At 35.9% G+C, this 22,309-nt stretch overlaps 1 protein-coding gene across 12 annotated transcripts in view; it reads right to left on the bottom strand.

The window, feature by feature from the left end:
• Positions 1–22,309, bottom strand: part of LOC114334083 (protein son of sevenless) — a 652,420-nt gene that overhangs the window by 106,671 nt on the left and 523,440 nt on the right. For 9 of the 12 annotated variants that reach the window (XM_050646936.1, XM_050646940.1, XM_050646937.1 and 6 more), the window contains exon 11: positions 480–742. The exons of the other annotated variants lie outside the window; for them this stretch is intronic. In XM_050646936.1, coding sequence (XP_050502893.1) covers positions 480–742 — 263 coding nt within the window. The remainder of the gene's footprint in view (positions 1–479; positions 743–22,309) is intronic. 12 annotated transcript variants of the gene reach the window in all.

The raw sequence follows: 22,309 nt of genomic DNA, 5'->3' as shown, positions 1-22,309 counted from the left end.
CAAGAGACCTGAAATCTATGGGCGTGGAGAACTGGATGGAGATTGGTCAACACAGAGAAGAGTGGAGGCATGTTGTGTCGAGTTGGCTAAAACCACTTCGTGGGTTCGACTCAAGAACATGCCGTAGCAGTTTTTTAGCCGTAGTTTTTTTTTACTTTTGGTTGGATAATTTCTTTTCTTTGATTCACTCATCATTTCTGACATTCAGATCTTTAGAGTTTAATCGACAGTCACGCTAAAATTTTGTCAAAACTGTCGAAAGTTCAAGTAACATTAGATGAACGCTAGAGAAACTAATGTAAACTAGCATGCCTTAATCTCCACAATCTCTAAAGCTAAAAGATAACCAAAAATAAACCAAAATACTGAATGATCATTAGAATGAACTCGTATCATTGTATATCTTATTTTATTGGCATATCTACAAATATTAACCGCACTTGAACATTTTGACAACATGAAAATAAATATTACCTTACCTGAATTGCACCGGTTGACAATATTCCTTCCTATACTTTTTCCAATCTTCCCTCTGGCTACTTTTCTGCATTTTTTCAGTATCACAACAGTCTTGTTCGTAGACTAGAGAGGGGTCTGGTATCTGGAACCGTTCAATTAACAGATCTAGTAGTTCCGTGGGTGAACAGAAGCTCCTGTACGTCGTCAGAAAAGTCCTGACGAATTTTGGATCAGCATAAATATGGTAAGTCAGTCTTTCAACGAGTTTATATATAGTTGCGCCCTAAAAGTGAATTTTATTAAATAAGTTACGAAAAAATATTTATTGGATATAAAAGATTTTTATTGGTAACCTAAATTTAAAATGTTTTCAATTGAATTTTATCTTGTTTTTATTCAGTAAGTAATATATACATACATTGTTGATGTTGTTATTAAATTATTTTTTAATGTTGATGTATGTTTTAGTCAACAAGGTTCGGAAACTGCTTTCTTGACTAATGTCTAATTTAAGTATTATAATGTATTATGTGTATATGGGATTGCGCCACAATTATTGGTGTAATGAAATTACATTTTTAAGTAACTAATGTTATTTTGACCTAACTAATGACGTTTCGATTTCCACTCAGGAAATTGTTCTCAAAAAATGATTATTCTAAAAATTCTGGGAAAATTGTATAACCTAGATTTATTAGGTTACCATAAGGAGCAAACGACTGTCAATATAAATAATGATGAAGTGGACAGTGAAAAGGACAAGAAAACCTTTACACTGTGAAGCTTGAAGATGTCAGTCAGAGAAGAGGAGAAACAAAAGCTCGTTGTTCTACTAATCCATATATTTTACAGGAAACGTTTCGTTTTGTGTTTACAAAACATCATCAGTCCAATATCTGTTAGAACAGCTGCCTTTAGAAGGAAATCAATTTAATTAATAATAGATTGCTTATTCCAAATCAGCAATCCATGAGAAGTTATTGAAGTAGATAATAAAAAGAAATTTTTGAAACTTACATGTGAAGTATTCATTCTAGATGGTAAGGGCAACAGATCCAGAAAAAATGGTCCTCCAATTAACCATTTTCTCCTCCAGGATTAATTGGAGGACCATTTTTTCTGGATCTGTTGCCTTTACCATCTAGAATGAATACTTCACATGTAAGTTTCAAAAATTTTCTTTTTATAATCTACTTCAATAACCACCCATGGGTTGCTGATTTGCAATAAGCAATCTATTATTAGTTAAATTGATTTCCTTCTAACGGCAGCTGTTCTTACAGATAATGGACTGATGATGTTTTGTAAACACGAAACGAAACGTTTCCTGTAAAATATATGGATTAGTAGAACAAAGAGCTTTTCTTTCTCCTCTTCTCTGACTGACATCTTCAAGCTTCACAGTGTAAAGGCTTTCTTGTCCTTTTCACTGTCCATTTCATCATTATTTATTATGTTATGTATGTCTTTTCAAGAATTCACATACTTCGCCTAGATCAGTGGTCGGCAAACTGCGGCTCCAGAGCCGCATGTGGCTCTTTGGCTTCTTAAGTGAAGCACACATATTCACTGAAAGAGCAATAATATTTTTTGATTAAAACAGTGTAGGAATGGCAGGGAAAAATACATCTTATTTTAATAAATTAGCATTTGAAAACGTTTGTCAAAAATCCTCTAAATAACAGAGTCGAAATTTCCTCATTTTGAAACTGACACTGGTAGCTTAGAAATACAATTGCTAGATTTAAAAAAAACAAGGAGATATGGCGCTCTAAATTCGAATATCTTTGTATTGAATTGGAAACATTGTAGAAGAGAAAATGTGCTCTCAGTTCACAACACATGACCTGGAGGATTTCCAACGCTGGGAATAGTATTTCCTACTTTTGTTATCAGCTAAAAAAGATCGTGTTTGTTGTTCTTTTCCTTTTCGATTCTACATATACAGGGTGTCCAGAAATTCTACCGACAAACGAAGACAAGAGATTCCTCAGATAATTTTAAGATATTTTAACCCAAATCACCTAGTCCGAAAATGCTTCCTAAGGCGGCCGCACATCAAAGAAACATGAAACGTAAAACATGAAACATAAAACGTGAATCACGTTTTATGAAAATAAAACAATGCTAAACAAATAGAAGTCCGCATAGCAGTGAAACGAGTGTGATTGATGCGTGTGAAACATTTTTATCTTCGGAAGGCGCACACCAAAGAAACATGAAACGTGAATCACGTTTCATGTAAATAAAACACTGCTAAATAAATAGACGTCCGCATATCTATGAAACGAGTGTGATTCATGCCCATAAAACATTTTTATCTTCTTGAAACGTGTTTCATGAAATAGGACGTGTTCTATTTTTCGATATCAGTTTCACTGTTTTGAATAATTATACGTGCGTAAAATGAATGTCGACCAACAATTTAATATTGTATTGGTTTCTGTGGTGGAGCAGAACGAAGAGTTGTACAATTATAACCTGGAGTGGTACTCGAATAGACAGTAACAAGAAAATAATATCGTTTTTTTTAAACCAGGACCCACAATAAAACAATGTAAATGTTTGAATACTCATTATATAAAATGATTGAAATTTAGCAAGATGATTATTAAATTCGTTTGTATCCAAATATTATGTACTATGGTTATGATTTTTGGACAGTAATAAAAGAGTTGCCACAACAGCAACGACCTCGTCATCATCACTTTCCATTATTTACTATACAAATTTTACTTTGTGTTTATTTGATTAGTATATTAGTGTAGGACTTCGCAAACTCGACACAAGTCCGGTTTTTTTTCTGGTATATCAGGGGGTGCTTATTATGAGACTAACTTTTTCTTAAAAGATTTGCCCCGGAACACCCATTTTCATTCCTTTAAAGGGGGGTAGGGAAAAATCCTACTCCATCAGTCTGGTTTTTTATAATATATACTATTCCTGGTAATAAGTTTGGCGAGCATGTTTTTATGATTTTCTCATTACCTATATATTTTTTTGAAACAACGCTTATGCAGAATTAAAGACCACTATTTGCTCTACAAATAAGGTCCCATGCATTTTCTTCGTATAAGGAAACGCTACGGCACAGTGGCGCCGCAAACCTCAGAAATGCTTTGGCGTTTTTGTTTTTTTTTTTCGTCACCTATTTATTTTATTAATAAAATACTTATGACAAATAAAAGAACACACTGTCTGCTACATATTATGACTTATACATATTTTATTTTCTTTGCACCTTAAAGCCACAGTGGTGGCCCAGAGTCAGTTTTTGCATATTTTCTTTATCCATTTTGCTTTTTTTTGGTGGTTTCGGGGAAAATATGGGGGTGAATTATCCAAATTTGTAAATAATACTTGTACATGGGTAATCGCTGAAAGTTTTTTTACGCTGGCGTAAGCGGTTCAGATGGTATATATTATAAAAAGGGGACTTTTAAAATTTAACACCCTGTAATTAAAAAATGGACAATTGCCCTTAAATGAAACCTATACCAACAAATCAGACATTTATTTGTGATTAATTGCCGCCGGGTTGCTTGTTTTTTTTTTAAATATTTTTTAAAAACATCTTTAGGGGTCAAGTCACAAGTATCTACTTTTGAGACAATCAAGTTTACACACTGTTTACATTCAACAAACAATCATTTTATATAAAATAAAGATTCTACCTACCAACCAGGAGTATTTGTCAAAAAGTGTTGTATTTTTTAAAAATGTATCTTGTTAATTTGTTTAGAAAAAATAATAATTTTTTGCACTCATTTTGTCAAGATTTGTCACTTGACCCCTTTCTGAAATAAACGATTCAATTATAGGAATTACAGTCCTCTTCATATTTCTATTAAGGAATTTTTTGCAATAACGTACAGGAAGGGCTACGTTTCGCAAAAACCACAAACTACCCCCTTTAAAGGGATGAAAATGGGTGTTCCGGGGCGAAATCTTTTAAGAAAAAGTTAGTCTCATTAAAAGCACCCCTTGATATACTAGAAAAATAAATAAAATCGGACTTATTTGCGAAGTTCAACCTCTGTTTCCTACACTATATAACATGAAAAGGTTTCGTTCTTCACAATTTATTTGTTTCATGTTTCACGTTTTATGTTTCACGTTTCTTTGATATTAAAAAGCAATTAAAGAGCGGCGCCGACAGCAATGACCACGTCACTATCCATTGCCGACTATACAAATTTTATTTTTGTTTCATCGATTTGCATAGCATATCACATGAAACGGTTACTTTTTTTACAATTTATTTGTTTCATCTTTCACGTTTAATGTTTCACGTTCCATGTTTCTTTGATGTCTGCCTAAGGCAGGCCGCACATCAAAGAAACATGAAACGTAAATTACGTTTCATGGAAATAAACCACTGCTAAACAAATATATGTCCGGCCAATTATGAAACTCTCCGAAAATAAAAATGTGTCATGAGCATGAATCACACTCGTTTCATTGGTAGGCGGACTTTGAGATTTGTTTAGCAGTGTTTTCTTTTCATGAAACATGTTTTTCGTTTCATGTTTCTTTGGTGTGCGGCTTGGCTAAGGCAAGCCGCACACCAAAGAAACATGAAACGAAAAACATGTTTCATGAAACTAAAAAACTGCTAAACAAATCTCAAAATCCGCCTACCAATGAAACGAGTGTGATTCATGCTCATGACACATTTTTATTTTCGGAGAGTTTCATAAATGGCCGGACGTATATTTGTTTAGCAGTGTTTTATTTCCATGAAACGTAATTTACGTTTCATGTTTCTTTGATGTGCGGCCTGCCTAAGGGAGGTAGAGCTCTTTGAAGATGGCGTCTTGTAATTAGTTTTTCTTAAATAACTCCAGAACGCTTCTATTGAGAAAAACGAAAATTGGTACAGATATTTATCTTCCAGAGATAAATCGACTCCATGCATTGCGAATTTCTAGTACCGGTCATAGGAGTCCGTTTTGGGTAGAGCAACAATTATTTTATCGCATAACTTTTTTATCTTTAATTTTTAAGCATTTTTGACTCTGGATTATTAAATTGTGAGGTATTCTACAACTAAAAGGTACTCTTGTTTTAGGTCGATAAGATACACCGTTTTCTAGAAAAATCGATTTGAAAATTTTTATTTTTTTGAATGTCCAAAAAAGATTAAAAAAAAACTATTTAGAAATCCGAAAACTGGTACGTTTATTTATATTTCATAGATGAATCGATTTCATTAATTGCGAATGTTTAGTACGGGTCATATGCGTCCGTTTTGGGTAGGTTAACGGTTATTTTATCGCATAACATTTTTGTCATTAATTTTTATTCAAATTCAAAAAACGAAAAATTTCAAATCGATTTTTCTAGAAAACCGTGTGCCCTACCGACTTAAACCAAGAGTATCTTTTAGTACTAGAATACCTCACAATTTAATATTCCAGTGTCAAAAATTCTTAAAAGTTAAAGATAAAAAAGTTAAGTGATAAAATAACCGTTGCCCTACCCAAAACGGACGCCTATGATCGGTACTAGAAATTGGCAATGGATGGAATCGATTTATCTCTTGAAGATAAATACACGTACCGATTTTCGTGTTTCTAAATTAAAGCGTTCTGGAGGTATTTAAGAAAAACTAATTACAAGACGCCATCTTCAAAGAGCTCTAGCTCCCTTAGGAAGCATTTTCGGACTGGGTGAATTGAGTTGAAATATCTTAAAATTATCTGAGAAATCTCCTGTTTTCGTTTGTCGGTAGAGTTTCTGGACACCCTGTATGTATATTCGAACAATCTTTTTTAAGCATGAACATTATCAAGAGTAAACTGAGAAGCCGTTATACCGATAAGAATTTGGAATTGTGCCTAATATTAAAAACAACAACATACAAACCTAATTTACTCAAACTTTCCATGGAGATGCTAGCACATTGCTCCGCATTAATAAATATTTATTAAGTATGAAATTCTTATACCGAATATACAAAAAAGGAAATAGACAAGGCGAAATCGGCGGGTTCGAAGGGAAAAATATTCCCATGAGATTTTTTTGCATAATCACATTCGTGAGATATCCCAGAATAAGGTTCAAGAAGTCGCCCAAGTGAAAAGTGGGCCAATTTTTTTTTAACAATTTTTTTTAATCAAATTGCAAGAATTAATATTTTTTGCCCGAACAATTTTTTCTTTAATTTTTTGGACCATTCTGGACAAAAAAGATCTCTTTTAATTTTTCTCTAAAGTTGATCGTTTTCGACTTATAAGCAATTTAAAATTGAAAAAAACGAAAAATGGCGATTTTCAAGGCTTAATAATTCGGTTAGAAGTTATTATTATGAAAGTCAATATATGACTAAATTAAAGTTTAAAGCCCCCCCTACAAGATCCTGAAGAAATTTTTGTCATTATTTTATTACCAAGCCGTTATTTTTAAGTAATAATAATAAGCACCATGCACGTCTGCGGCCGCTGTAAATTCTGAGTGCGAGAGAGAAGCCATTCCAGCAGTCCAATTGTGCATCTTACTCGCACTCACATTTACAGCGGCGTTAATACGATCTAACAGCTCATTGTTATTAATTAAAAATAACAGGTTAGTAGTAAATTAATGATACAGATTTCTTCAGGATCATGTAGCGGCGACTTTAAACTTTGATTTAGTCACTTTCTGACTTTCATAATAATAATTTTTAACCGAGTTATTAAGTCTTAAAAATGGCCCTTTTCGCGTTTTTCAAATTTTAAATTGCTTATAACTCGAAAAAGATCAACTTCAGAGAAAAATTATAATAGAGCTTTTTTGTCCAGAACGGTCCAAAAAACCTAAAAAAAATAGTCCGGGCCAAAAATATTGATTTTTGCAATTTGATTAAAAAAAAATTGTTAAAAAAAAATTGGCACACTTTTCACGTGGGCGACTTCTTGAACCTTATTCTGGAATGTCTCACGAATGTGATTATGCAAAAACATCTCATGGGAATATTTTTCCCAACGAACCCGCCGTTTCCGCCTTGTCTAAAAACAGTTGTTAACCACAATAAAAACAGCCAAAATCGAATAACTCGGTAACATAATGAGGAACAGTGAAAGATATAGACTGCTGCAACTAATCTTGGAGGAAAAAGAGGAAGGAAAACGGGGACCAGTAAGGAGGGAGATTTCCTGGCTAAAAAATCTACGTAAGTAATTCAACACAATAATCACAAATCTTTTCAAAGCAACAGTGTGCAAAATACAGATGGCCAAGATGGTTGCCAACATCCGAAAGGGTAGGCAGTACAAGAAGAAGTGTAATAAAAGTTTACTAAACAAGCAGATTTGGCTCCTAACTTTTTTTTTTAATTTTTGTAATGTTCATATTTGGCTCTTTGTCATGATTTTTTTCTTTGACTTCCTTTACTCCGCTATTGTTGTTATACGTTCCTGTTGTTGACTTCTTCTTGAATTGTCAACCAAAATCAGCTGCATTTTGTTGATGGGTTTGTTACACATTTTTCGTCATTAACCCATTAAGCGCCATTGATGCGAAAACGCAACATTTTGAAAGGAATTTTTTTTGATAACTAAGTATTATTTTCTTAGAAAAATTTTTATGTGATTTAATTCTTAAAGGTTTAATGGTATTGAAATATATTTTATAGAACAAATATATTTAATTGTTTATAATTTATAAAAGACTTACTTTAGCAATTTGTTACTTCGTCCGTCATGAGTATACAGTAAAACCTGCCATATCCGGATCAATGTGGCGACAGACCGATCCGAATATCAAGACCACTTCTTTTATAGTCTCTGAAACGTTTTCTCCTTCATACATTCCAATAATCAACGCCGTCAATATCTTTCGTCGATAGACACAGATAGGCTGACAAAGAGATGTCACATTTGGGGGCAAAAAAATACTTTATTTCGCCATCTTTTAGTTCTTTTGGGTCGGGATAAGAGAGTGCGTTGTCCAACAGCAGGACTGCCTTTCTCGATAAATTTCGGTAGATGCGGATGGCAGAACCGTCCGGATATGGGGAGGTCCGGATATGACAGGTCCGGATGTGGCAGGTTGTACTGTATAATCTTCTTGTAAAATTTTGTCTTTGCTTTTAATATAATGGTTTACATGATTTTTATAAAGTAGGTATAAACTACATATTTAGCAATAACCAAACAAAAAAATTTACTATTTTTATCAAAAAAAAAGTTACATGCATTCAAACTTAATGTTGCGTTTTCGCATCAATGGCGGAATCTGTTAAGAAATTAATGAAATACACTTTTATGTATTATGAGATTTATTTGAAAATTATAAGTACAAAAGTAGTAAAACTAAATAAAATATTTCTAAAAAACTATAAAACTTAATATTCCAATTTATGGAAGCTGTCAAAACATGCAGAGTGTAAATGTACATTGCACTTTTGACACATATGATAGTTTGTCTTTTACATTGTCTACATCTTCTTGACTTTTCAGGGTACCGTATTACGATGAATGTGGTTCACTTTGTTAGTTCTCATTTCTTGCAGTAATTCTGAATTTGTTGGCCTTCCTCGTCCTTTGGATTTAGAAGTTGATGTGAGGTGCAGATCCTGGGATCGGTATCTATGCAGCTGAGCCAGGTGAGGGAGTTGCCTTTTAAGGCCATCGGTACATAATTCGCAAATATTTTACGGCTATCCCTACTTTTTCTGTCTTTACACGGCAAATTACGTGTAGTAAAATTCACACTGGTATGGATATGTAAACATTACTAGAACGTCATTCTACTTGACAATGTCATGATTAACTTTAAAGAGATGGCTTTTGAACGTTCTTGTATAACTGTTATTTGTATAATTGCAAATTATTAATTCAGTTAATAAATGTGATAATTTTTTCACTAACTGTGTATTCAGTGATTGTAATAATTTATATGTACAACAAAAACTAATACTCAATCGAGAAAAGAGGAAAAGAGTTACAAGTGATTTTTTAATAATATATTGTTACTATGGAACGCTTACAATTTTGAACATCTTTAACAACAAAATACTTGGATCACAGAATACATTATCCTGATGTATTCTCTGCTTGGATCTTCCACAAATAATACACAATAAATAACTGTTTATTAAGTTCACGTCTTAAATCAATTATTTATCAAATACACTATATATCAACATTATTTAATCAACAACTCAAATATTTAAAATTGTCACTGTCTGACTGACAATATGCTGACAATATTCTTTTCGACTGAGTGCGTTGTAAGACAAAGATAGATTTGGAAAATATTACCACGGACATTGTGTTCATTTTTTTCGAATCCTGAAAAAACCAATAAATATTTTTGAAAAATTTAAGCGCGGAATGAAAGACTAAATTATTACCGAGGGCCGAAAGTCCCTTAGAATAAATAAAAAGTTTATTTTGAATGAGATATTTGAAATTAAAAATCACCCTAATTTTCTCTTAGTTTTTCACCCCTGCAACTTATTAAAATAAACATTATAGAAGTTATCAGGGACTTTCGGCCCTCGCTAATAACGTAATCTTTCATTCTACGTTTAAATTTTTCAAAAATACTTATTAGTTTTCCCAGGATTCGAAAAAAATGAATCCCCATTTGAATAGCATTGCAGCCGAAAATACGTACCCATCCCATTAAGAGTAAACAGTAGCGATCAACAGGTAGCAACAAAATATAACGTCGGGAGATAGTATCATAAACTTTGTCAACAGTGGTAATCTTTGACATTATCTAAGATTAATATTTTGACAATATCATAGTCGCGCTAAATGGAAGTAGTAGAAAACGATTTTATTATTAATAAATAGATATTTAGAAAAATAAACCAAAATGGGTGAAAATTTTATGTTAAGATAGGTATTTAGAAAGGTATTTGCATGAAATATCTAATAATAAAACAATAATAAATAATCATTTTTTGTTTTGAAGCGAAACAAAGGACATCGCACACATCTTATGGAAAATATAATGTCACTCAAATTCAATAAAATTTATACGAATAGATTCGTTTTAAATTAACGGTCAATTCTTATCAGTAAGCCAACTCTTAATTATGATTAATTACGGCGCAAATTGCAATTAAAGTTTATCGAAATCACATTTTTGGAGTCTATAAACGTGTCAGTTATAATCACTATTGTTCTGGGTGCTATTCAAAACAGCTTAAACTATTATAATAAGATGCTTAATAGCCCGAGAAGATTTATGAAGTTACCGATAATTTGGGTATTTTAAAATATTTTTTCTCTCTCTAACTTATGTACATACCCATTTGATTTTAGATTGATTTATATCAATTTCTGCTCTTATTATTGAAAATTAAGAGTTGGCGCAATGATAAGATTTGACCGTTAATTTGAAACGAATCTATTCATATAAATTTTATTGAATTTGAGTGACATTATATGTTCCATAAGATGTGTGCGATAAGATATTTAGAAAAGTACTTGCATGAAATATCTAATAATAAAACAATAATAAATAATCATTTTTTGTTGTGAAGCGAAACAAATTTCGATTTTCGCATAATTTTGGCACGGTTTTTAATGGACTTTTTCTTGGAAGGTTTCACTTTATTTTTTGTTTGATTTACTTTTTCCATTTTGTTAAACTATTGATAAAATTTTTAGAATAAAAAATCCTCCTAAAACTTTATATACTCGCATTAGAATTCGAAATATTTTTACGTAAAATATACTTACCTACCTACATATAACTAAAACTCACAATTAACAACAATATATTCTTTCAAAGAGGCCAACAACTTATACAACAACAACAAATATATAATAAATTAACTATCAATAAACACTACTTTCCTATGAAACAACAAAAACGAATTCTTAAATTAACACACTACTGCACTGAACAGATATCGATAAAGATGACAGAACAGATTAGAGAAAATCTGACGCAGGTTTGTCAAAATGACAGTGATAATTTCTCTATGTTGCCTAATTAGTTATTTAGTTACAATATGTTCGATTTCTTGTTAGAAATAAAAAAATTTAGTAGTTCCAATATTACACAAAATCTAGGCATGGGATAAAAAAGTTTATTTGAAGAAAGTTTTTTTTCTTCTTAATGGCGGTACAGGCTCCTTTTTTCAATATTTTATTTAGTTATAGAGTAATTTCCACGTACTAACACATTTCTGTAATTGGGCCGCCATTCTTTATTATATTACGAATATGTGTGCCAAATATCTCGACAAAATATTCAAAATTGGAACCGCAATCTTGGAACGCGTTTGTTGCTACCTGTTGATCGCTACTGTAGCCTCTTAAGGCCGGCCATTGGTAATGTTATAAGTATAGCCGATCCCATCACCTTTATAAAGTACACCACTCATAATCTAGAGCACATATGTATACCGAAAAATGCTTAACCTACTAACAATATATGTCGCTAGTTCCAGCCATATTTTTGTTATCCTACCTGTTGTGTATTGTTTATAAAAAAATGTGAAAGTTTTGCTTTTTTCTCAATAAATATAAGAGCGTTTATATCTAAATTACTTAAGTATTTAAATGAATTTCATGATAAAATTCCGTTTAGCACTACAGTAGAAGTAATGGAAGGATATAACGTTAAAAAAATGTGAATTAATAAAGTACTTTTTGCGTGGTGTACTTTGAAAATAAATTTCTGAAATTAATAGAAATTGGCATGTGAAACGTAAATATTCGACATATAATACGAATACAGTATAGGAATCTGTAAGAATCTAAGCTCTGTTAATGTAGCCATTATGTATAAGATGGCGCTACGAAAAATATTATATACATGTGCAAAATTCAGGAGCGGTATGGCCCGTTTGAAACTTTCCTTTGGAAATTTCGGTACTGTATAGAGAGTAATACCGTTTTGAGGGATGCGGGTGGTTCATTATTGCGTACTTGGAATAATATCAGGGCCTCGTAACCGGGCGTGCAACGCGTGCGGTGCACGCGTGCGTAACCCCAATGGGGCGCCAAACCGAAGGATTGGTAAATAAGAAATATTTAAAAAATAAAAAATGAATAACCATTTTCAATTTCGTTGCAAAACGAAAATACAGCCGAACCATATTCCAGTCCAATCAGAGAGTGCTGCAAGCACCTCTACCGGTTTCGAAACTTATTAGTCTCTCATCAGGAGGCACATATGCTGCTCTCCCTGATCCAACCAAAACATACCCCAGCGTGCAGTCCCGAATTGCAACGAACGAAATGGCATAGATGCCCTAGCGGCAACTGCTAGCAAAAGACTAAGTTTTCACTCTAATGGCATATAACATATCCCACCAGAATGAAAACAATGGGAACCTTCTCTGGTTACACCTCCGAGGCTTCTACAATTTGCAAGCCATACGGATGCTGAGACTAAGGAAGATGAGGGAATTCTACAATTTACAATTCACGTCACATCTGCTCAGCGCGGTAAAGTTCCAACGAGACTGGTTCCCTTCATACTCCACACAGAGTAAATGTAAATAAAAAATGAATAACCATTTTCAATTTCGTTGCAAAACGAAAATACAGCCGAACCATATTCCAGTCCAATCAGAGAGTGCTGCAAGCACCTCTACCGGTTTCGAAACTTATTAGTCTCTCATCAGGAGGCACATATGCTGCTCTCCCTGATCCAACCAAAACATACCCCAGCGTGCAGTCCCGAATTGCAACGAACGAAATGGCATAGATGCCCTAGCGGCAACTGCTAGCAAAAGACTAAGTTTTCACTCTAATGGCATATAACATATCCCACCAGAATGAAAACAATGGGAACCTTCTCTGGTTACACCTCCGAGGCTTCTACAATTTGCAAGCCATACGGATGCTGAGACTAAGGAAGATGAGGGAATTCTACAATTTACAATTCACGTCACATCTGCTCAGCGCGGTAAAGTTCCAACGAGACTGGTTCCCTTCATACTCCACACAGAGTAAATGTAAATAAAAAATGAATAACCATTTTCAATTTCGTTGCAAAACGAAAATACAGCCGAACCATATTCCAGTCCAATCAGAGAGTGCTGCAAGCACCTCTACCGGTTTCGAAACTTATTAGTCTCTCATCAGGAGGCACATATGCTGCTCTCCCTGATCCAACCAAAACATACCCCAGCGTGCAGTCCCGAATTGCAACGAACGAAATGGCATAGATGCCCTAGCGGCAACTGCTAGCAAAAGACTAAGTTTTCACTCTAATGGCATATAACATATCCCACCAGAATGAAAACAATGGGAACCTTCTCTGGTTACACCTCCGAGGCTTCTACAATTTGCAAGCCATACGGATGCTGAGACTAAGGAAGATGAGGGAATTCTACAATTTACAATTCACGTCACATCTGCTCAGCGCGGTAAAGTTCCAACGAGACTGGTTCCCTTCATACTCCACACAGAGTAAATGTAAATAAAAAATGAATAACCATTTTCAATTTCGTTGCAAAACGAAAATACAGCCGAACCATATTCCAGTCCAATCAGAGAGTGCTGCAAGCACCTCTACCGGTTTCGAAACTTATTAGTCTCTCATCAGGAGGCACATATGCTGCTCTCCCTGATCCAACCAAAACATACCCCAGCGTGCAGTCCCGAATTGCAACGAACGAAATGGCATAGATGCCCTAGCGGCAACTGCTAGCAAAAGACTAAGTTTTCACTCTAATGGCATATAACATATCCCACCAGAATGAAAACAATGGGAACCTTCTCTGGTTACACCTCCGAGGCTTCTACAATTTGCAAGCCATACGGATGCTGAGACTAAGGAAGATGAGGGAATTCTACAATTTACAATTCACGTCACATCTGCTCAGCGCGGTAAAGTTCCAACGAGACTGGTTCCCTTCATACTCCACACAGAGTAAATGTAAATAAAAAATGAATAACCATTTTCAATTTCGTTGCAAAACGAAAATACAGCCGAACCATATTCCAGTCCAATCAGAGAGTGCTGCAAGCACCTCTACCGGTTTCGAAACTTATTAGTCTCTCATCAGGAGGCACATATGCTGCTCTCCCTGATCCAACCAAAACATACCCCAGCGTGCAGTCCCGAATTGCAACGAACGAAATGGCATAGATGCCCTAGCGGCAACTGCTAGCAAAAGACTAAGTTTTCACTCTAATGGCATATAACATATCCCACCAGAATGAAAACAATGGGAACCTTCTCTGGTTACACCTCCGAGGCTTCTACAATTTGCAAGCCATACGGATGCTGAGACTAAGGAAGATGAGGGAATTCTACAATTTACAATTCACGTCACATCTGCTCAGCGCGGTAAAGTTCCAACGAGACTGGTTCCCTTCATACTCCACACAGAGTAAATGTAAATAAAAAATGAATAACCATTTTCAATTTCGTTGCAAAACGAAAATACAGCCGAACAGCCTCATCTTCCTTAGTCTCAGCATCCGTATGGCTTGCAAATTGTAGAAGCCTCGGAGGTGTAACCAGAGAAGGTTCCCATTGTTTTCATTCTGGTGGGATATGTTATATGCCATTAGAGTGAAAACTTAGTCTTTTGCTAGCAGTTGCCGCTAGGGCATCTATGCCATTTCGTTCGTTGCAATTCGGGACTGCACGCTGGGGTATGTTTTGGTTGGATCAGGGAGAGCAGCATATGTGCCTCCTGATGAGAGACTAATAAGTTTCGAAACCGGTAGAGGTGCTTGCAGCACTCTCTGATTGGACTGGAATATGGTTCGGCTGTATTTTCGTTTTGCAACGAAATTGAAAATGGTTATTCATTTTTTATTTACATTTACTCTGTGTGGAGTATGAAGGGAACCAGTCTCGTTGGAACTTTACCGCGCTGAGCAGATGTGACGTGAATTGTAAATTGTAGAATTCCCTCATCTTCCTTAGTCTCAGCATCCGTATGGCTTGCAAATTGTAGAAGCCTCGGAGGTGTAACCAGAGAAGGTTCCCATTGTTTTCATTCTGGTGGGATATGTTATATGCCATTAGAGTGAAAACTTAGTCTTTTGCTAGCAGTTGCCGCTAGGGCATCTATGCCATTTCGTTCGTTGCAATTCGGGACTGCACGCTGGGGTATGTTTTGGTTGGATCAGGGAGAGCAGCATATGTGCCTCCTGATGAGAGACTAATAAGTTTCGAAACCGGTAGAGGTGCTTGCAGCACTCTCTGATTGGACTGGAATATGGTTCGGCTGTATTTTCGTTTTGCAACGAAATTGAAAATGGTTATTCATTTTTTATTTACATTTACTCTGTGTGGAGTATGAAGGGAACCAGTCTCGTTGGAACTTTACCGCGCTGAGCAGATGTGACGTGAATTGTAAATTGTAGAATTCCCTCATCTTCCTTAGTCTCAGCATCCGTATGGCTTGCAAATTGTAGAAGCCTCGGAGGTGTAACCAGAGAAGGTTCCCATTGTTTTCATTCTGGTGGGATATGTTATATGCCATTAGAGTGAAAACTTAGTCTTTTGCTAGCAGTTGCCGCTAGGGCATCTATGCCATTTCGTTCGTTGCAATTCGGGACTGCACGCTGGGGTATGTTTTGGTTGGATCAGGGAGAGCAGCATATGTGCCTCCTGATGAGAGACTAATAAGTTTCGAAACCGGTAGAGGTGCTTGCAGCACTCTCTGATTGGACTGGAATATGGTTCGGCTGTATTTTCGTTTTGCAACGAAATTGAAAATGGTTATTCATTTTTTATTTACATTTACTCTGTGTGGAGTATGAAGGGAACCAGTCTCGTTGGAACTTTACCGCGCTGAGCAGATGTGACGTGAATTGTAAATTGTAGAATTCCCTCATCTTCCTTAGTCTCAGCATCCGTATGGCTTGCAAATTGTAGAAGCCTCGGAGGTGTAACCAGAGAAGGTTCCCATTGTTTTCATTCTGGTGGGATATGTTATATGCCATTAGAGTGAAAACTTAGTCTTTTGCTAGCAGTTGCCGCTAGGGCATCTATGCCATTTCGTTCGTTGCAATTCGGGACTGCACGCTGGGGTATGTTTTGGTTGGATCAGGGAGAGCAGCATATGTGCCTCCTGATGAGAGACTAATAAGTTTCGAAACCGGTAGAGGTGCTTGCAGCACTCTCTGATTGGACTGGAATATGGTTCGGCTGTATTTTCGTTTTGCAACGAAATTGAAAATGGTTATTCATTTTTTATTTACATTTACTCTGTGTGGAGTATGAAGGGAACCAGTCTCGTTGGAACTTTACCGCGCTGAGCAGATGTGACGTGAATTGTAAATTGTAGAATTCCCTCATCTTCCTTAGTCTCAGCATCCGTATGGCTTGCAAATTGTAGAAGCCTCGGAGGTGTAACCAGAGAAGGTTCCCATTGTTTTCATTCTGGTGGGATATGTTATATGCCATTAGAGTGAAAACTTAGTCTTTTGCTAGCAGTTGCCGCTAGGGCATCTATGCCATTTCGTTCGTTGCAATTCGGGACTGCACGCTGGGGTATGTTTTGGTTGGATCAGGGAGAGCAGCATATGTGCCTCCTGATGAGAGACTAATAAGTTTCGAAACCGGTAGAGGTGCTTGCAGCACTCTCTGATTGGACTGGAATATGGTTCGGCTGTATTTTCGTTTTGCAACGAAATTGAAAATGGTTATTCATTTTTTATTTACATTTACTCTGTGTGGAGTATGAAGGGAACCAGTCTCGTTGGAACTTTACCGCGCTGAGCAGATGTGACGTGAATTGTAAATTGTAGAATTCCCTCATCTTCCTTAGTCTCAGCATCCGTATGGCTTGCAAATTGTAGAAGCCTCGGAGGTGTAACCAGAGAAGGTTCCCATTGTTTTCATTCTGGTGGGATATGTTATATGCCATTAGAGTGAAAACTTAGTCTTTTGCTAGCAGTTGCCGCTAGGGCATCTATGCCATTTCGTTCGTTGCAATTCGGGACTGCACGCTGGGGTATGTTTTGGTTGGATCAGGGAGAGCAGCATATGTGCCTCCTGATGAGAGACTAATAAGTTTCGAAACCGGTAGAGGTGCTTGCAGCACTCTCTGATTGGACTGGAATATGGTTCGGCTGTATTTTCGTTTTGCAACGAAATTGAAAATGGTTATTCATTTTTTATTTACATTTACTCTGTGTGGAGTATGAAGGGAACCAGTCTCGTTGGAACTTTACCGCGCTGAGCAGATGTGACGTGAATTGTAAATTGTAGAATTCCCTCATCTTCCTTAGTCTCAGCATCCGTATGGCTTGCAAATTGTAGAAGCCTCGGAGGTGTAACCAGAGAAGGTTCCCATTGTTTTCATTCTGGTGGGATATGTTATATGCCATTAGAGTGAAAACTTAGTCTTTTGCTAGCAGTTGCCGCTAGGGCATCTATGCCATTTCGTTCGTTGCAATTCGGGACTGCACGCTGGGGTATGTTTTGGTTGGATCAGGGAGAGCAGCATATGTGCCTCCTGATGAGAGACTAATAAGTTTCGAAACCGGTAGAGGTGCTTGCAGCACTCTCTGATTGGACTGGAATATGGTTCGGCTGTATTTTCGTTTCGTTTTGCAACGAAATTGAAAATGGTTATTCATTTTTTATTTACATTTACTCTGTGTGGAGTATGAAGGGAACCAGTCTCGTTGGAACTTTACCGCGCTGAGCAGATGTGACGTGAATTGTAAATTGTAGAATTCCCTCATCTTCCTTAGTCTCAGCATCCGTATGGCTTGCAAATTGTAGAAGCCTCGGAGGTGTAACCAGAGAAGGTTCCCATTGTTTTCATTCTGGTGGGATATGTTATATGCCATTAGAGTGAAAACTTAGTCTTTTGCTAGCAGTTGCCGCTAGGGCATCTATGCCATTTCGTTCGTTGCAATTCGGGACTGCACGCTGGGGTATGTTTTGGTTGGATCAGGGAGAGCAGCATATGTGCCTCCTGATGAGAGACTAATAAGTTTCGAAACCGGTAGAGGTGCTTGCAGCACTCTCTGATTGGACTGGAATATGGTTCGGCTGTATTTTCGTTTTGCAACGAAATTGAAAATGGTTATTCATTTTTTATTTACATTTACTCTGTGTGGAGTATGAAGGGAACCAGTCTCGTTGGAACTTTACCGCGCTGAGCAGATGTGACGTGAATTGTAAATTGTAGAATTCCCTCATCTTCCTTAGTCTCAGCATCCGTATGGCTTGCAAATTGTAGAAGCCTCGGAGGTGTAACCAGAGAAGGTTCCCATTGTTTTCATTCTGGTGGGATATGTTATATGCCATTAGAGTGAAAACTTAGTCTTTTGCTAGCAGTTGCCGCTAGGGCATCTATGCCATTTCGTTCGTTGCAATTCGGGACTGCACGCTGGGGTATGTTTTGGTTGGATCAGGGAGAGCAGCATATGTGCCTCCTGATGAGAGACTAATAAGTTTCGAAACCGGTAGAGGTGCTTGCAGCACTCTCTGATTGGACTGGAATATGGTTCGGCTGTATTTTCGTTTTGCAACGAAATTGAAAATGGTTATTCATTTTTTATTTACATTTACTCTGTGTGGAGTATGAAGGGAACCAGTCTCGTTGGAACTTTACCGCGCTGAGCAGATGTGACGTGAATTGTAAATTGTAGAATTCCCTCATCTTCCTTAGTCTCAGCATCCGTATGGCTTGCAAATTGTAGAAGCCTCGGAGGTGTAACCAGAGAAGGTTCCCATTGTTTTCATTCTGGTGGGATATGTTATATGCCATTAGAGTGAAAACTTAGTCTTTTGCTAGCAGTTGCCGCTAGGGCATCTATGCCATTTCGTTCGTTGCAATTCGGGACTGCACGCTGGGGTATGTTTTGGTTGGATCAGGGAGAGCAGCATATGTGCCTCCTGATGAGAGACTAATAAGTTTCGAAACCGGTAGAGGTGCTTGCAGCACTCTCTGATTGGACTGGAATATGGTTCGGCTGTATTTTCGTTTTGCAACGAAATTGAAAATGGTTATTCATTTTTTATTTACATTTACTCTGTGTGGAGTATGAAGGGAACCAGTCTCGTTGGAACTTTACCGCGCTGAGCAGATGTGACGTGAATTGTAAATTGTAGAATTCCCTCATCTTCCTTAGTCTCAGCATCCGTATGGCTTGCAAATTGTAGAAGCCTCGGAGGTGTAACCAGAGAAGGTTCCCATTGTTTTCATTCTGGTGGGATATGTTATATGCCATTAGAGTGAAAACTTAGTCTTTTGCTAGCAGTTGCCGCTAGGGCATCTATGCCATTTCGTTCGTTGCAATTCGGGACTGCACGCTGGGGTATGTTTTGGTTGGATCAGGGAGAGCAGCATATGTGCCTCCTGATGAGAGACTAATAAGTTTCGAAACCGGTAGAGGTGCTTGCAGCACTCTCTGATTGGACTGGAATATGGTTCGGCTGTATTTTCGTTTTGCAACGAAATTGAAAATGGTTATTCATTTTTTATTTACATTTACTCTGTGTGGAGTATGAAGGGAACCAGTCTCGTTGGAACTTTACCGCGCTGAGCAGATGTGACGTGAATTGTAAATTGTAGAATTCCCTCATCTTCCTTAGTCTCAGCATCCGTATGGCTTGCAAATTGTAGAAGCCTCGGAGGTGTAACCAGAGAAGGTTCCCATTGTTTTCATTCTGGTGGGATATGTTATATGCCATTAGAGTGAAAACTTAGTCTTAAGAAATATTTATTTTAAATGAGATAATCATTTTTTATATACAATTTTATTTATTTCATGAACAGCTAGAGAAATCTCAAAAATCAAATATTGTGTTATTACTGAAAAAATGATTATTATTCCCGTCCTGAAATGTTGAACGTACTCCGTCTAAAATATATTACATTTTATTGTCCCTTCCTAATTTTTTTCTTTGAAGTATGTAGATAGATTGAATTACGCTTGCCATATGAAAATCAAACATCAAATCACACTCCTTGACGACTAGAAACATAAATTAGTACCCATAACGCAACTTAGCAGTTTTACTCCTATAAAGTGAATCTTTTACTCTAATGATAATTACCCTTAAGTAAACACATACTCTATGAATTATGATTATGTATTTAACTTGGGTATTACCTTTTCCCGTAAAATTAATAATGTATTAATAATAATTAAAATTAATAATTAATAAAATTAATATGAAACCATATGGTTGCTAGTTATGCAGACACCCTATATAAAATTTGTTTGAAAACTTTGATATAACAAAATATTATTGTTTATTTACTTGAATGTATATTTTTAATTTAATACACAGGGTGCTTCATTCATGTTGCAAAAAAATTTAAGGGGAAAGACGCAAAATGTCGCCTCTCAAAATTTTCCTGTGTTTTAAATGTGTTCATTTTTTTCGAATACTGAGAAAACTAATAAGTATTTTTAAAAAAATTAAACGCAGAATGAAAGAAAACGTTATTGCCGAGGGCCGACAGTCCCTTAGAATAAATAAAAAGTTTCTTTTGAATTAAATATTTGCAATTCACTAAATTTTCTCTGTTTTCACTAAGTTTTCAGGAGAAGTTTTTTCAGGAGAAGAATAGGAGAAGTTTTAATTGTAGAACAGTTTAAAAATTTGGAACGTCAGATTACGAAAACGCTCCATGTATTTTTTCGAACAGAACTTCCAATTGATTTGTTACTGTTTCATTAAACTCTCATGCAAAAATCATATTGCTATTTATCAAAAATATAATTCCTGCCATTTGACATGTTCTTCGTGTTAAACTTATTAAAATGCCCAGTTGGTGATAATACCAGTCTGATTTTTGCATAAGAGTTTAATGAAATCGTAACAAATCAGTTGGAAGTTCTGTCAGACAAAATACATGGAACGTTTTCGTAGTCTGATGTTCCAAATTTTTAACCTGTTCCACAATTAAAGCTTCGCCTGTTTCAGTGGTCCCGTACATCAAAGTTTGTCCGACTAGACACAGTTAAGTTAAAAATTTTCAGCTTGTTATTAATCAACTTCTTTTTTGTACGCGAGATCCAAGCCTATAATTCAAATTTAACTTATAAATAAGTGATTTTTACTCAGGTCAGCCGTTATGATGAAACATTTTATTTTAGGGAATATAGTATGGTATAGTTAGACCCATACCCAGACATCCAAAGTGAAAGTTATCCTCCAACACCAAATTGTTCTATATGGTCCACATAATGTTCAGAAAAAAGTCACACCATTTTGAGCGTCGGGTTTGGGGGGGAGAGGGGGGAGAAATCGGTAAATTCGTAGTTTTTTACGTTTTTCGTCAATATTTCTAAAACTATGCGATTTAGCATGAACAACCTTCTATACAAAATTGTTCTACATTAAATTTGAAACAAAAAAGGTCCTATGCATAACCCTTCTAAAATGAACGGTTCCAAAGTTACGGAGGTAGTATGTTATAATTGGTCCAAAAAAGGCCTAACCCAGACATCCGAAGTAAAAGTTTTCCTGCAACACCAAATTGTTCTATATGGTCCACATATGAGTGATCGCGTCTAACCTTAATTTATACCGTTTTTTTTTAGTTGTTATATGCATGTTTATCCGATTTTTTTGCCGGTACGGCGAGCTCTATTTCAAAAATCTTCTAGTTTCCTCCAAATAATATTTTTTCTAGATTTTTTGTGATATTCTAAATAAAATAAGTTTCTTGACATTTTTCTCCAAAGTTAATGGTTTTAAAGTTATAAGCGATTTAAATCCGAAAAATTCCAAAACGCATTTTTGGATTTTAAATCGCTTATAACTTTAAAACTGTTAACTTTTGAGAAAAATGTCAAGAAACTTATTTTATTTAAAATGTCCCAAAAAATCTAAAAAAAATATTTTTTGGAGGAAAACTGGAGATTTTTGAAATAGAGCGCGCCGCACCGACAAAAAAATCGGATGGACATGTATATTTAACAATTAAAACACGACGGTTTAAATTAGGGTTAGACAC

The sequence above is a fragment of the Diabrotica virgifera genome, chromosome 3, assembly GCF_917563875.1.
Source record: "Diabrotica virgifera virgifera chromosome 3, PGI_DIABVI_V3a".
NCBI classification, from domain to species: Eukaryota; Metazoa; Arthropoda; class Insecta; order Coleoptera; family Chrysomelidae; genus Diabrotica; species Diabrotica virgifera.
Note: the sequence above shows the minus strand (reverse complement) of the source record. Positions and strands in the feature narration are given on the sequence as shown.